The 15,526-nt window shown below is 32.2% G+C and overlaps 1 protein-coding gene across 6 annotated transcripts in view; it reads left to right on the plus strand.

Moving 5' to 3' along the window:
• The window catches only part of LOC143244340 (uncharacterized), a 191,352-nt gene that overhangs the window by 52,451 nt on the left and 123,375 nt on the right, over positions 1 to 15,526 (plus strand). For all 6 annotated transcript variants that reach the window (XM_076488824.1, XM_076488823.1, XM_076488825.1 and 3 more), the window contains one exon: positions 5,375 to 5,495. In XM_076488824.1, the coding sequence (XP_076344939.1) occupies positions 5,375 to 5,495 (121 nt within the window). The remainder of the gene's footprint in view (positions 1 to 5,374; positions 5,496 to 15,526) is intronic.

Genomic DNA, 15,526 nt, shown 5'->3' on the forward strand with positions numbered 1-15,526 from the left:
TGTTTCTTCCTGATATTTATCTTTGTATATTCTGTCGTTTTTTACGTTTCACGATATTCAATCTCGCCATGTTTTGCCTTGTTTTTGAAGTTTTATCAAGGTGTTATTCTGCCATTATTTTTGTTTAGGGATGAGACGTGACGTCAAATGGAAATTTTGCATATTAGTTTAATATATTTGAAATAATATAAAATAATTAAATACATTTTGTTGGTACGTTTGCTGTTATCCATAAACGAGAGTTTTTTTAAATATAGCAACAAGATTTATTAAGTTTAAAGCACTTATCATGTGTGATAAACGAAATACCCTGTATGAACGTAATCGTTTTATTTATTCATGTGTATACGTCAAGGGTATTTCACTTCACTTTGTCTTGCTGTGGCATACTGTGTTTTTGTGAATGTAGCAGCAAAGTTTACGATAAAGACATTGAAAGAAAGGTTCCAACAGATTTCTCACAACAAGTACTGCTGTTTTGTTGATTTAATAAAATATTTTGTTTGTTAAGCGCAGAGCTACGCAATGATCTGCCCAGTGAGTGTTGAAACTCGATTTGTAGCGTCAAGAACTCTTACGTCTTGCTATCGAGCAACAGGGTAAAGGGGGGGGGGCTATTTTGAATTTCCACTTCCAACCCACTAGAGTCAGAGGTATATGTGAAGTCATTTTTGTTGTTACGTGCAGTGAATTTTACAGAAGGTTTGTGTTAAGGAATAAAACTGAATTTTGTTTTTCCTTTGATATTTGTTACTCAACCTGAGTTGACTATATAGTGTAGAAACACGTTAGGTAACCACAAAACAAAAATGTTCTTTCATGGGAAATGACAAATTTACTGTTTGTTTTTGTTTTTTAATAAGATATCACAAAACAGGTGAGGTACAATTTAAATAAAAAATGTTTTGTGAAGCACGAATGTTCTTTTCAGGAAAAGCTTATCTGAGCGAGGATTTACCTTTTTAATAACACTAAAATTACCTTTGTGGCTCTCTTGTTTCTGAAAACTATCGGACACTTGTTACATTTTGCTGACATTCATGCATTACACATTGACATACTTTCTTAATCAAGAACATGTAAAAAACTATCTATAGCAAATTTATTACAGAATATAAACAATTTTTCTGGCTTGAGCTGATAGTTAACACGAGTTTTAAATTCGTCGACAAGGAACCCACACTTTTTAGAAAATAAGTTTGGATAAGCTTGTTATAGTTGTAGGATTTTACAAGTTCGTGTTATGCTCATGTATATTTATGTATATTTTTCCCATTACCCAGTCAAACTGTTTGTAAACTTTAACACGATTGGGCCTGTTTATTTCTAATTGTTTTATTATTTTAGTTTTAAATATTATATCCAAAGGTCGATGAAGAATAATGTAGTTCTGATTGTACTTCACGACCACCGTGAGTTAATCGTATTAGTAAACAGAAACTCACACAGTTTGTTTTTACTTACCTTTCAGTTGTCAGGGGTGTAAATATGTAACTAGTTCTATATAAAACACTTAGCTATATACACATCTAGTTATAAATGTCCAACAACTGATGCGTGAATAAACTGTGTTGAGAATTAACTGGAAAACCAGATCAAATCCTCTTTGTTCTCCACGTTTAACAGTTCTATCGTGGTGAGTGGCCTTGAATCTGAGCTTGTTTGTTTGTAATATTGTGCAAGTTATTGTGATGGAACCACGTGAAATCTGTGTCATACCAGTTGTTTCAAAGGTGTTTACAGCTTTTTGATGAACATTGCTTATGGCTTCATGAATATGGATTTCTCTCTCCATCACAGGAAACACGAGCCAAAGCACGCTCGGGACTTCTACTGGGAAATGCGTCGCCTAATGTTCTAACTTCATTGACTTTAGCACAGGCGTGGATAACTAAATGATGCGTTTGGTGTCTTCGATCAACCGGTTTCATGGGTTTTCTTTGCATCAGTTGGACAAGGATGTATTACGCATGGGTACAAACTGCCACGTTTACATTAGTCGAGTCTGATTTGGTGTACGATTGGACATGTTGTGAAGGAACGAAATATCCTTGAATTAGTTTAAATAACGAAACCTTTGTCTCGTAATTCCTTTATTTATTGGCCGTGTCTTGTGTTACATTGACAAAACATTTAGGCGTGGTACGAAGAAAATGAAAATGTGTGTGTTGATGGAGATAAGCAAAACGATCTTTATCGAAGTGAAACTTTACATCGTAAGTCGGATGTTACTCGTTATTCGTGGACCAAGTCTTGTTTTTTGTTGTAATTCTTTTTCCTTTTTATCAAGTACTTTTTGATATCGGACAGGGTATGAGATGTGTACTTTGTGACACCTACAGCAAGAACACTGAGCCACATTTTGGAGGACACTTGTTATCAGCTACATGTTGAAGAAGCTAGTACCTTTGAGCTAGGTCGTGGTTCCATATTCGCTACAATACGATTTTCTTTATTATGCTGAGATTCGAACCACTTTAAACGTTCCATTAGAATTTTTTTTATTTTATGCTATTAATACAATTCTTTAAACCTTGCTTCTAAAATCCACAGTAAAGTTCTGTCGTTATCTTTGTAAAGTGGTCCAGTCTTCAAACCGACGTTACATTTTAAATAGCATTTTTTGCAGATTTCTAGAATATCAGGTTCTATAAGGTTAGCACTGCCAACTTCAAGCATTTCTTTGCAAGATGCAATTCCCAAATATAATTTAGCTTTTTTTCATTTGGGCATCTTACACGCTGACAGATATAATTTATTTTAGTTCGTTCTATGTCCGTAGAAGTATTCGTTATAGACCATAAACTTCCAGTTCATGATTTGTTTTAATACGCATAATTAATTAGTATTTTCTTCAATGTATGAGAAAAAGGAAAATATTTACAATTTTATACTGCTTTAAAAGTAAATGTGTAGGAATATTACAGAACATCTATTTAAGGAGATTACTTAGTACGTCTCAAAGCATACTGGGATATCACATTTCTGAAAGTTTGCAGTACCGAGTAATAAATATCAATCATATCTCATCCTGGAGATAATTTTTATAACTAATTTTGATAATGCTGTTCAACCAAAACTGCCCCCAGGTGTTAAAATACGAGCTGGGTATGGACCATATGACTGATTCTTCTGCCTCTCAAGTCTTCAGTGGTCACTCAGTACAATCAAAAAAACATTGTGTACGTAGCTTCCGAATTCCGGGTTCACCTGCTGTTTATCACTGAGAAACTCCAAGTGTTCAACGACTTGTTTAAATAAAACGTTTTCTGCTTCTTTGGTAACTCGGTCAAGGTTCTAGTTTACATTGCTGGCAATTCGAAATACGTTTAATCAAGCTATTTGTATTGTTATTGAAATAGCTTTCATGCATAACTTAGTTTGACTGAGAAATCGATAATTGTAATCAGATTTGATTTATCAAACTGATAATGTAACTGAATTGTAGTAATTGTGATAGAGCCGTTTGTTCGAGACGAATAATAAGAGGTCTACATATGCTTCATAATGTACAAAGGGAGCTCTGTGTTACAATTAACCAATCAGATTTCTTCAGTTTAGTCTGTAGCACGTGTTAAGCGACATAGTCGAACTCTTTTACCTTCTTAAGAATTGTGTAATACCTCTCGCCCAAGCAGTGCTATATTTCCTATTATCCATTATCTTGGCTTCCTGAATAAACTGTTCCTGTTGGTTAATGATGAAACCTTGAAACAAATAGTGTATGTGTGTATATTACACACCCAATTAATAATTACTAGTGATAGAGCAATAAATTTCTAAAACGTACTTTGAGATTATTAAATTACAGTAGTTTCATGCGAGGTGAATTGACGGATTAATAGAGAGAACAGGTAACGAACGAAAACACGATGGTTATTGTGTAACGTATTCTTATTATATTTGAACTTTTATCTCATAACAGCTGGTACGGGTATTAACGCTTTATTGATAAAGAGAGAAAAACGTTTCGACCTTCCTAGGTCATCTTCCTAACCCGAAGAACCTGCATTTTTATTTCAAGTGGGTTTCTCGTCATCAAGGAATATTTGGACTTAACACGCACGTGCCTATAAGGTGTGAGCCGTTCGCTTAAAAACCCCAAGGGGTTGGTACGTATGATGTTTGTATTTACCAAACTCGACATTTTATAGAATCCACCAGTTCATTGTGTGAGAAGGGAAGGTATGGAGGTTCAGTGAACCATAAATTTTGCTGTTCTTCCTGGTTGTGCTCTCCAGATTATGACGTCAGATGTTAAAGAAACAGGTTCTTAATGAAGTTGTTGTCAACTGGGTGCTAGGTACTGAAGTTGTACTGTTTTTATAAAGCGACCAGGACTAGTTGGTATGAGTAAACACGATAAGAAGAGAAATGTTGATTATCTAGTAATATTTATAAAACTTGTTCGAAAATGTAATGAAGCAAGGTATAACATTTTTAAGCCTTAATTATTTGATATTTTGTCTTTTAAAAATAGGTTTTTAAAGCTACATTTTAAACTATATTTTTAGTGTGCGTGCGTGCGTTTTAATGATATGTATATAAATATTTTGGAATTTTTTTTTTTTTGTGAACCGTGGCTTTAAATGTAAATACATCGGTAATCAATAAATGTCAGTACTTTCTTTTGTAATACATTTTTCTTAATTCGCAAAAATCCATAACTAAACCTTAAGAATTTTAAAATTCATGTTATTGAAAATAACTAAATGAGAAAATAGGCCTTTTCTATATACACACCTGGACGTCCACGGATGCATTATTTGGAAATGTTACCCAGCTTTTCTGGATGACCGCAAGGGAAACTGATAATCGCTTTCCATAATATAAAAGCAACACAAATATCTAATTACAATATCTAGTAATGCTAATATTTACGTGTCAGATAAACGCAAATCTGTATGTGTATTAATTTTAATGATATATTATTTGTTCTACAAACTACCGTCTTTTAGATATTGTAGGTTATGTAACTTGTGATTGTGGAGTACTTTAAACCTTCATGTTTTTTGTCGTAATAATCTTGTGCACTTAGTTAACTAGATTATCTATTAAAAGATACACGTGATATACCGTAAAATCGCCAGCAAACCCCTTTAATATATGTTGGTTTAAATTTAAATTCCATTTGATAGAAGAAAATCGACGTAAAATTGGTATGAATCAAAGTATAACCGTTAATATAACTAAAAATGAAATATTGAAACGGTTATTTCGATGAAATTTCTATTATGTTGTTAGCTTTTGTAACTCCTTTTGTTTTTCTCATTCGTTTATTTGTCTGCTTTGAAATTAGTTTATGATCAAAACAGCTTTACGTCTATTTTTATCTAGACAAGTTTTAAATGTGAAATATTTGTTTGTATTTTAGCCAGGACAGAGATGTTCTGCGTGAGAGAGAACGTCAAGCCAGAGCACGTGCTCAACTAGTGGATCAGAATATGTTGGTGGAAGATAAATCGTCTCAGCCTATCTTCGGAGATCCCATCAAGGTGTGTATAAGAGTCCAGTTGTTCAGGAAAGCAGTTCATCTCTCTGTAGCGTTTAATTAGATATTGGAGCTTGCGACCACGTGTTAATGTTGTTGGTGAAGCATATATCGCAGTACAAAATAGATACACAAGTTCATACACGGTCTCCATCTTCTGAGGGGTTTCTAGAAAAAAGACACGTAGAGCAACTGGAATACAACTAGCAGGTTACAAAATACTATTAATAGGTCGAATTTAAATTGAAAGGCAAATGTATTGTTTTTAAGGGTTAACATAATCGACTTCTTTATCGGAAATTGTACAGGAATGTAATTTAAATGTGGCCAGTTTATTAAGTACTACTTAGTGAGGTACATACATTATAAGTCGTAATTGCATTTAATGTAGGCGAACTGGGCTGGTTTGTACTGTGATTTAGAAGGTTTTTGAGTAAACGTACTTTTGGCTTTGTTTTTGTAGGTACTCATTTTCATTTCTGTATCTTGTGTCTTTTGGCAGATCTGAGATTATCATACATATATACTTTTTAAAATTTGAATATAACAATTTTTGTCTGAAATTCATGATTTAATAGAAACATCAACAAAACTCAACTAATTTGAAGTAGCTTGTACTTAGATCTGTTAGTTGGTTGTCAGGTTTATTATACACAAATACCGACAAGGATTCAGTAGTAAGCTTGTGAAGCTGATTAAATGTCAGTCTGTACGAACGTACATGCTGGTTGAACAGCTTAATCATACTTGTCAGGATTTAATTAGAAGAGACAAAAATTTTGTTGCAACATGAGAGAAATAAACTTCACTTTTTGTTTGTCTTTTGTGAAAAACGTTCTGTGCAGTGAACGTTTTAAAGACGTTTATGCATTTCACTCTTATTTTCTTTTGAATGAAGAGAAATGTAAAGTTTGTTATTTTGATAAAAGAAATACCTGATACACTCAAGTGAAGGACATCAAAACTACTAATATATACTCTAGATGTTTAAATCATTTGGAAATTTCTTTTTTTAACTATACATTACACTTAAAGCAGTAAAAGAACTGTTAATCACTCAAAACACATAAATTTTAGGTACTTTATTGTTAAGACAATCTCAAAAATGAATAATTTAATATACTTTCACTACATTCTCTGAGCATCGCTTGCTTGATTGCTGCTCATGAGAAATTCGGTTATTGATAAGATTTGATACAACTTGGCCTGTAATTTTGTTGCTGAGGCTTTAATCTGATTTTCTCAAATTACTTTGTTAATTTTTCACTATATGTAGTTGAATTTCTTTTAATTGGTTTAGTTTGGAAGTAGAAGTTATTATTTACTTTGATTATAAAAGTTTAACCAATGCTCTCCAAAACTTGATTTATTAGATAGGCTACTTAACCATTGTTAGTTTTAGTTGTATTTTATTTGTTCAGTACAAATTAATCACTGAACCTTTCTACTGCACATAGAAATAGATTAACTTTACTCTTTAACATGTAGTTTCTAATAATTGCTTTTTTGTTTTTCAAAAAAAACAAAATTAATGGAAGCTAAGTAAATGCATTTAACTTTGTTTATTAATCATTCTATTTCCTGATTGTTCTGTTGGTCCAGTGTTATTTTTTATTGATTATATTTGGGAAGTTTAGTTAAGTACTCTTTTGTTAGTTTGTTGTAATGGAAGAACATTTAAGTTAACACACTCACCACCTGAAATATTGGAATCCTAACATAAAGAACAGATTGCTCCTCACTTTGTGGTTATACAAAGTGTGTATTAAAATGTTAGATAAATAAATACAGATGGTAAAATGTATGGTTATCATTTGGTGCTAAAATGAATAAAAAGATTTATCAAGTTTTTGAATGAGATATTGTTGGGACTCAATGGGCAAATGCTTCAATCGCAAAAGTGGTCTAAGTAACATGTATAGCAAAACCTCCAGAGTCTATACTGTTATGGTTATCAGAATAAGAATATTGATCTGATGAGGGAAACTGAGCTGTGAAACAAGTGTAAGAGGCAAATATCAAGGATTGTTTGGGCTAACAGATATTTATGTATGTGAGTTGATGGATGACATTGGTTCAGGAACATTAATGTCTGTTACAATGATGTTGCATGAAACTAACAGTGCCAAGAATGTGCAGTCCATTTTCCTTACATAAAGTTTACTCCTGTATGTAAAGTGTCAACAATCAAAATAAACTCTTCAGTTGTGTCTAGATTATTGTTGTCCAATGGAAATGTGTGTTTTCATCAGATTAACTATATTATTCTGCATTGATGATATGTTTGCAATTTGAAGACAATGAATTTATGGACCTGTTATGCATAGTCTTTACTGAATAAGGTTCTGTGTGATCCATTTATATGGCATAAATTATGGCTCTTTGTTTTCTCTTAGAATGGCTGTATCTCATCTCTAGGTATTTGAACAGCCTAGATGATTAGTTGCACACTCCGAAATGATCTTCTATTCCCAAATAGATAGTTACTTCCAAGACATTAGTGCTGAAAGTTAGAGATAAAATCATTCATGATTGGTCCTCTAAGTATGATATGGACTTCTAATATCTATTTAGGCATTTTATTTCAACACTATTGAACATTGTTGGATGACATGTCAGAAGATATAACCCATAATTGTCAGCTCTTTTTTGAGTTTGATTAAAAACTGGAACAAGTGGAGTCAAACCACATCATATGGAGGATGTCATCAAAGCACAAGATAGCCCAACACATTACAGGTTGGTGTTTTCGAATAAAAATGTGATAATGAAAGTACATGCATAGTGTACAAAAATCATCAACTCTGATGATGCGTTAATATTAACTGGATGTGCTCCTGTTCCATAAAGTAAGTTTTCATTGATGCTAACCTGTATCCGACGTATTATACAAATGTCCTGTACCTGTTCAGGTAATGTTTGTTTTTTTTTAAAAAGACTTGAAATGATTTTTGTTAATTAAAGTAATGATGTAGTGGTACCCATTTCATTGACAGAGTTATATATTCTACAAGTGTTATAATCCTATACTAGAAAGCTGTGTTGCATTGGTTATGAACAAGAGGAGTTAGACATTTGTGTTGATGCCACATCATAAGATAAACCTTTAGTCTGAGATTAACAGTTTTTATGATTTTCTGTTGTTTTATCTAAATTTATTCATAATATTTTGAAACCTGCTATACATGTTTATAGATAGTGAAGCTTGCAGTGAGTTTCATGTATTGCAGTTTGCAGAAACAAAACTATATTATTTTTAAAATATTTTCTTTGTTTCTAAATTTAAAACAAAGGTGTTTTAATAATAATAATTTGTCTCATGACATTCCTTGAAATAGAGTTAATTGCTTGGAAATACAACAAAGTTAACCTAGCTAAGGAATCAGTCAGATTTTAAAAGTTTCTAGAAAAGCCCAAGAAATCTTATGTCTTTAAGGATACACAGTATTTTTTGTATAAATAATATATTGCTCAAGAAATATTTGAAGAACCAGAAGTAAACTGATGATAATATTTTTTATCTTTCTTATTCCGATATCCAAAGTTTTTAATATAGTTACACTGTGAAAAAGAGACGAGGTTTTGGAAATATTAATCAAAAAACCATGAGATTCAAAATGCAAATTTTACACATTACAAGAAATGTAAGGTGTGCAAAACTGCCCTAATTATGAGGTCGGGATCCTCCTCTTTCCCTCGCATTCAGTTCATGACAGGCCTGGCATGGCCACGTGGTTAGGGAGCTCAACTCGCTCTCTGAAGGTTGTGGGTTTTCCTCCCCTTTACAGTAAACATGCTCATCCTTTCAGTCCTGGAGGCATTATAAAGTGACATCAATTCCACTATTAGTTGGTAAGAGTAGCCCGAGATTTGACAGTGGTTGTTGATGAATAGTTAGTTGCCTTCCTTCTAGTCTCTAACTGAGGCAGTTCATTTTGTGATGTCTGTGTTGGTATTCTGTCTCTGCTTGCTTATTTCAAATTAATATTAATATTATTACTGTTGTTGGTTTTAATTTTATTTTTCTCTAATTCTTATCCTTTTTTTTTTTTTTTCAAAATTGATTTTTCTTTCCAAAGTTTAACCTTTTTTATCTTTGTTTTTAAATATGAATCACACCTGGACATTCAACTGATGAAGAGGGTTAAAGACAGAGTAAATTTTTTAGCACCCCTGATTACATCTGCCACTAATCTTCAAACCCAAAATACCTGCTATGAGCTCTGATCTGCTTTGCTTGTGAGCCCTGCAGTACTTCAGAAAGGGGGAAGTATGACGTGTTGTAAATATAAGTTTCACTTTAAGGAACTGATATTTGTTTAACTTCAGATACTTTGTTTTAATTATTGGTTGTTAGATATATCATTACAACAGGCTTATAACAATTAGGTTTTTTTAATGTCTAATGTTTTATAAGTTTGGGTTCCAACCTTACATTACATAAGTTGTTAATATGTAAACACACTTAGTAGGAGTGACACCAAACATGGGGCTTTGTGAATCTGGAGAACAAACTGGTAAGTGGTTTTAATAATAAAAATAAGTATTTTTAAAAGACTTAATGTTCATTAATTTATTTATTTTTTGTGCACATAATGTAAAGGAAGAGGGGTGCTATTTAGAAAAATGTCATGTTTACATTTCATATAATATAGTAAATCAAAATTTTGCCAAAAATTTTAAATTAAATTCAAATGCTGTATTAATACTATAGGTATCAATATATCCAGTGTGGTTAACTTCTCATTAAAGTGTATTAAATAAAAATAACCATTAAGTATGGTAATGCTTATGTAGAGATGGGCCAATAAAAAATGGCCACTGCATTCAACTTCTCTCTACGACGCTTATAGATAACTGCTTAACATGAGTTTTAACTTTATTTGAACATGTTAGCGTTGCTAAAGTAAAGAACTGAGAACTAGCTGAAGAGCTAAGGTGTTCACTTTTTTTTTTCATGCTAGCGAAAAAATGTGTGAAATTTGCAATGACTTTAGTACAACAGAAAAACCTTTTTAAGAGCTCTTGGGAACAGACTGTTGTATGCTAAAATAATCACAATTTTTGTGTAAACAATGTTATTACCCCTTGAAATTAGCTTTCTTGTAATAATCTGATGTTCCTTTGCAAATCTTAAGTGCAAGGTGAAACCATTATAACCAGCCGTTAATAGATGAACATTATTGTAACCTGAAGAATACTCACTGCTTTGTACACTATACAATCGGTGTCTTTAGGAACCCAACAACTTTTATACTTTGTATGAAGAGAAATATTAAAAAAAAAAAAAAAAATATTACATTCATAAATACACTGACTTTCAGTCAGGGCCAAAACATCACAAAAAAGTGATAAAACAAAATTATAAAGGTAAAATGATTTTGGAATGGCAGTACCAAAAAATAATTCAAGCATGAATATAGGGGATGGTACAGCTATACATTTCCATGTCAGTTACTTATTTTAGGCTATCAGCTTTAAGTTCCAAGAAGTCAAGATTTTTACCAGTAATAATTAATTATCTATTGTAGCCAATGTATGGTATAATATCAATATAAGAGACCATTCTTGAAGTTCAGTGAAGAAACTGATAAAAACTGATATGATATTAACAATAAATATTACCACTGAATTATAGAAATAAAACAAATGTTTGCTTATCAATCTACTTCAATAAAATTGTTTAAAAAAAGACAGAAAACAAATAATAAAAAAAGTTGTAAAAATTATCTGTGTTGGGATGGATGGCAATGCCAATAAACTACAGAAACCAGGTTAGGATGAATTCACAAAACAACACAAATATCACTACATAAGGTAGTTAAATCTTTCCAAGTACAACTTTTGTCTGCAACTGAATGTTCAGTTACTGTCAGTCGTGTGAATTCAGGTTTGCATAAGAACATTTAAACTGAATAGTGCTATACCATCTTGTAGTGGCTAATGACCATGATCTTGTAAGATTGACTCTGTGGTTAATTATGTAGTGATATTTCTATGTTTACGTGTATATTAATCTTTATCTTGTTTCTGTACATTTTATTGTTGTCAAACAATTTTATTACTTTAAAAATGACTATACTGAGCACACATACACCATAGTAGTAACTGAAGCCTTTAATTATGCACCTGTTTACTCCACTGATTTCGTTCTAGATAAATTAATCAATCAAATAAATAACGACCTTTAATCTTGTATAAAGAATGCCCTTCTAGGTATATATACAAAAGGTTGAGTACCTTATATTAAAACGATTTTAAATACACAAATCCAGTCATGTGACATAGCTAATATAAAGTCTCGCTGGAATAGAATGTATCAGAACTACCTATGTAAACCAAACAATATGATAACTTAATAGGAAGGCTTGGGAAATGTGTGTAACAACAGCCCTTTCAGGTGCAACATACTTGCACACTGTATTCAGATCATACAGACTTAGAATTTCTAAGTTGAGGATGCTACCTTTACTTACTAAAACTGGAAAACAAAGGAATATGTATCAACTTGGGGACATAGAACCGTTCAGAAAGAGACCTGAAACAAGTCATTGTCTCGGTCGCGGTTAGCAAAATACTTCGTCTTGTAACAGGTGAGACTACGAACACAAAGGTCAGTAGCGGAAGCCGTTCATGTTATCAAAGTCACTCAACACAATCAAGTACGATTTTTTCTATTTTATTCATTAAAGGAGGAGTAGTTCTGTATCTATTTGAAGTCCGATTTTCACTTGATTTTTTAATTTCTTACATATTTTATTGTCAGTATTGTCAGTATTTTTTTCAAACTAGATGACATTTCTAGGAATTACACCACGTCCATTCATGCTTTATGTAACACCATTTCCATTTTGCAAAATTCAGTATAAGGTTGTCATGTCCGAAGCAAACAACTCCGCCTTGTGGGTTTCCATAATCCATCTGGTGAACAGAGCTGACTGTCTCAGTGCCTGTTTAAAAACTGATTCCGCAAGTATACAAAGTTCTGCGTCGGCAACTTGATTGATATGTGATAAGACGAATGTCTCTATTATTCTTCAGCTGCTTGTGGATTTTTCGACTGATGTACTTGATATGAATAGGACACTTATTGCAAGTTTCTCAGAATGGATCTGGTTCATCAAGTTTATTCATATTCCTTTGTTTTAGAGTGCCATGAAGTCCAAACAATATCCCTGTGTTGGAAATTATGACCAAAATGTGATTGTGTTGTGCATAAGTGGGGGCTGTTATAGAACCTGTCGAAAGTGGTAAGTTTTCGATGGTTCAACACTACCTAATGCAAAGAAGGTCAAATTGAAGCTCTTTTAACTGCTGTTCCTCTGCGGCATTATGTAGGTTGGAGTCACGTGACTTGCTGATTTGCATATTAAATTGTTTTAACAATATTTAGTCCTGTGTAAAAAAAAAAAATGTGGGGGGAATCCTGAATAGCCTCAGCAATTGAAATTATTTGATGTTGGATTAGAATAAACCTACGTGCTTTTCTTTTCATTAGCTACATTCTTGTGTGCCAACTATACCTATTGTGGATCGCTCATATACTTAATTTTATTTTTGACTTGATTTTATCATTCATTTGAATCTCATAGTTTTTCTTCAAATTAACTTTTTGTTTAGGAAGGATTAGAGTAAATCTCATACATCAGTCGAAGGGATTTAACCTTCCATATTCAAAAGTGTTATTAGATCTTAAACAGTTGTGTTGGCTCAGCTGTGAGCTGTAAGTTTGCACTTGAGAAACTTGGAGCCATTTTATGAACCGTGACTTTGAAAAAAAAAAAGTTGGTAGTCGATTACTGCGATGTAATGAAAATGTATGAATAATTATTTACATTTATATGAAGAAAAACGGAGCAGAACAATTACAAAACGTACACTTGTGATAGACAATGAAATTAAGCATGTCGTAATCATAAATAAAGGTGAACTTTGTTTAGCAGCGCCATGATTATTTAAACACATAATTTATTAAATATTTGGTACTTTTACAGGCCACTTTATACATCTGTTAATATAACTGGAACAAGTAGGTAAATAGTAAGAGGGTAAAAGACATATTTTGAAAAATCTGTGTACTTTCTAGTGAAATATAGAGGGTGAAACATTTAAGTTATATTTTGATCATTGTGAGAATGGTTTTATCACAGTCATACATTGGAATATCTGTACTCTATCCAATGTGAGGAATCCAATCTTGGATTTTAGTGTTGTAAATCCATAAATACTGCTGATTACCAGGGAACTGTATTATTAAAGTTGTAAGAATAAACTTCCAGGTTTTATATCCTTTAAATTTTATTTTATATATTAACAATTTAATGTTGACTAGAAAAATACTGTTTTTAAAAAAACAGGTAAATATATTTTAATTGCAAAATAACTTTTCAACAGAATATAGAAAATGACATAGTTAGGAAAAGGTAAAAATGATGATAAAACTGAATTCTAATCTTATATGAAGGCTAATTGTACTGTTCTTTAAGAAAAGTGCACTGTTAAGACTAAATCCCTATTGCAAACGTATTTTTACTTCGAACTAATTTATGGTCTGTTGGATACCAATTTAAATTAAGTGAAATTAAATTGGTAATATCACGTAATGTTGGATCATACTAACTAGGTATTGTTCACTATTTCGATGTTTCAATAAACGTCACAACACGTATTTAGCCACCTAACTAAGAAAACTTGGTTCTAAAGGAATGCCTACCATGTGGTTATATCGGGCTTCGATAAATATTTTCATTTCTTGGAGCTAATTTCGATATAGAAAAGTTTATGGAATGTATTACAAGTCAGTGTGTTTTTATCATACGAGGCAGTTTTGTATTAAACAAAGGGTTCATTATTTAACTTTTTTATATAAATATATTAAACTTCAGTATGTGCAGTTATTAAAATAGTAAACTAAATAACTGTAACATGGGTGGATTCTTGCAGTGAATGAACTTAAAATAAGTACTGCGATGTCGATAACCAAGCAGGTTGTTTCAGAATAGGTGTAATTTACGCTTCACTGCACCACTGTACTTTGCTTATAAGTAAAGGTCTTCTGGTGTGCCTAACCTAACTTCACCACTGCTTGTACTGCAAAATGGGAGCTATACTTATTTACTCTTATAGCAACCAGTGCATGCTAACAATCGCATAATATCAACAACCACTTGGATAGTATTGCTTAAACTTACTGCATTTAGTCCCATATGAGTAAGCATGTTCATGATTGATTGAAATGAGAAAAAGAAGTAAAAAAATGGCGTGAAACTAGTTGCATGTTTTTCAACCTCAGCGATTTCATTCCTGGAAGAAGGGGAAAAAGTATGACATGCTGAATCTACTATTAAACTTCTTGAATCAAAGTTTAATTTGGGATTTGTAGGCGAAAGCAGTTCAGAACTGTTCTAGATTCAAGTTCTATTTAGCACATTCCTACTTGCGAATAAAATGGGAAAAATACAAGGCGCCACAATGAAGTTTTTAGTTATCTTGGCAACCTAGTGCTATAATTTGTCAAGGTCCAGCTTAAATGTTTCAATAGTTATAAATACAAACGTGAAATTGAATTAATATTCACTTTCAGTGAAACTGCATACATATATTTTCATTAAAGAAATTGATTAATTAAAAAATTTAAAGATTGTTATCAAGTACTGTGAAGCTATTTCAATGCATGTTTTAATGGTTTAGTGGCAAGTCAGTTGGCTTATGACGTAATATCAAATTTTGATACCCGTAGTTGGCACTTATTGGATAGCTCATGATGTAACTTTGTGCTAAAAAGCAATTAAACAAAAAGTTGTTTAATCGTAAAATCGCATAAAACACATTAGAATGTTCATAATTTAAAGTAATTAAGCATATCAGAACTTATTTTGAGATGCCCTTAAAAGTTTTAGCTGTATTAATATCATGGCTCAGAATCTTCATACAAGTTTCTTTATAAATCCAGAACTAAAGTCCGTTTTATCAAGCGGGTTAACAATATTTTTGGGCCTGGCATGGCCTAGCGCGTTAAGGCGTGCGCTTCGTAAT

The sequence above is a fragment of the Tachypleus tridentatus genome, chromosome 2, assembly GCF_004210375.1.
Source record: "Tachypleus tridentatus isolate NWPU-2018 chromosome 2, ASM421037v1, whole genome shotgun sequence".
Classification (NCBI taxonomy): domain Eukaryota; kingdom Metazoa; phylum Arthropoda; class Merostomata; order Xiphosura; family Limulidae; genus Tachypleus; species Tachypleus tridentatus.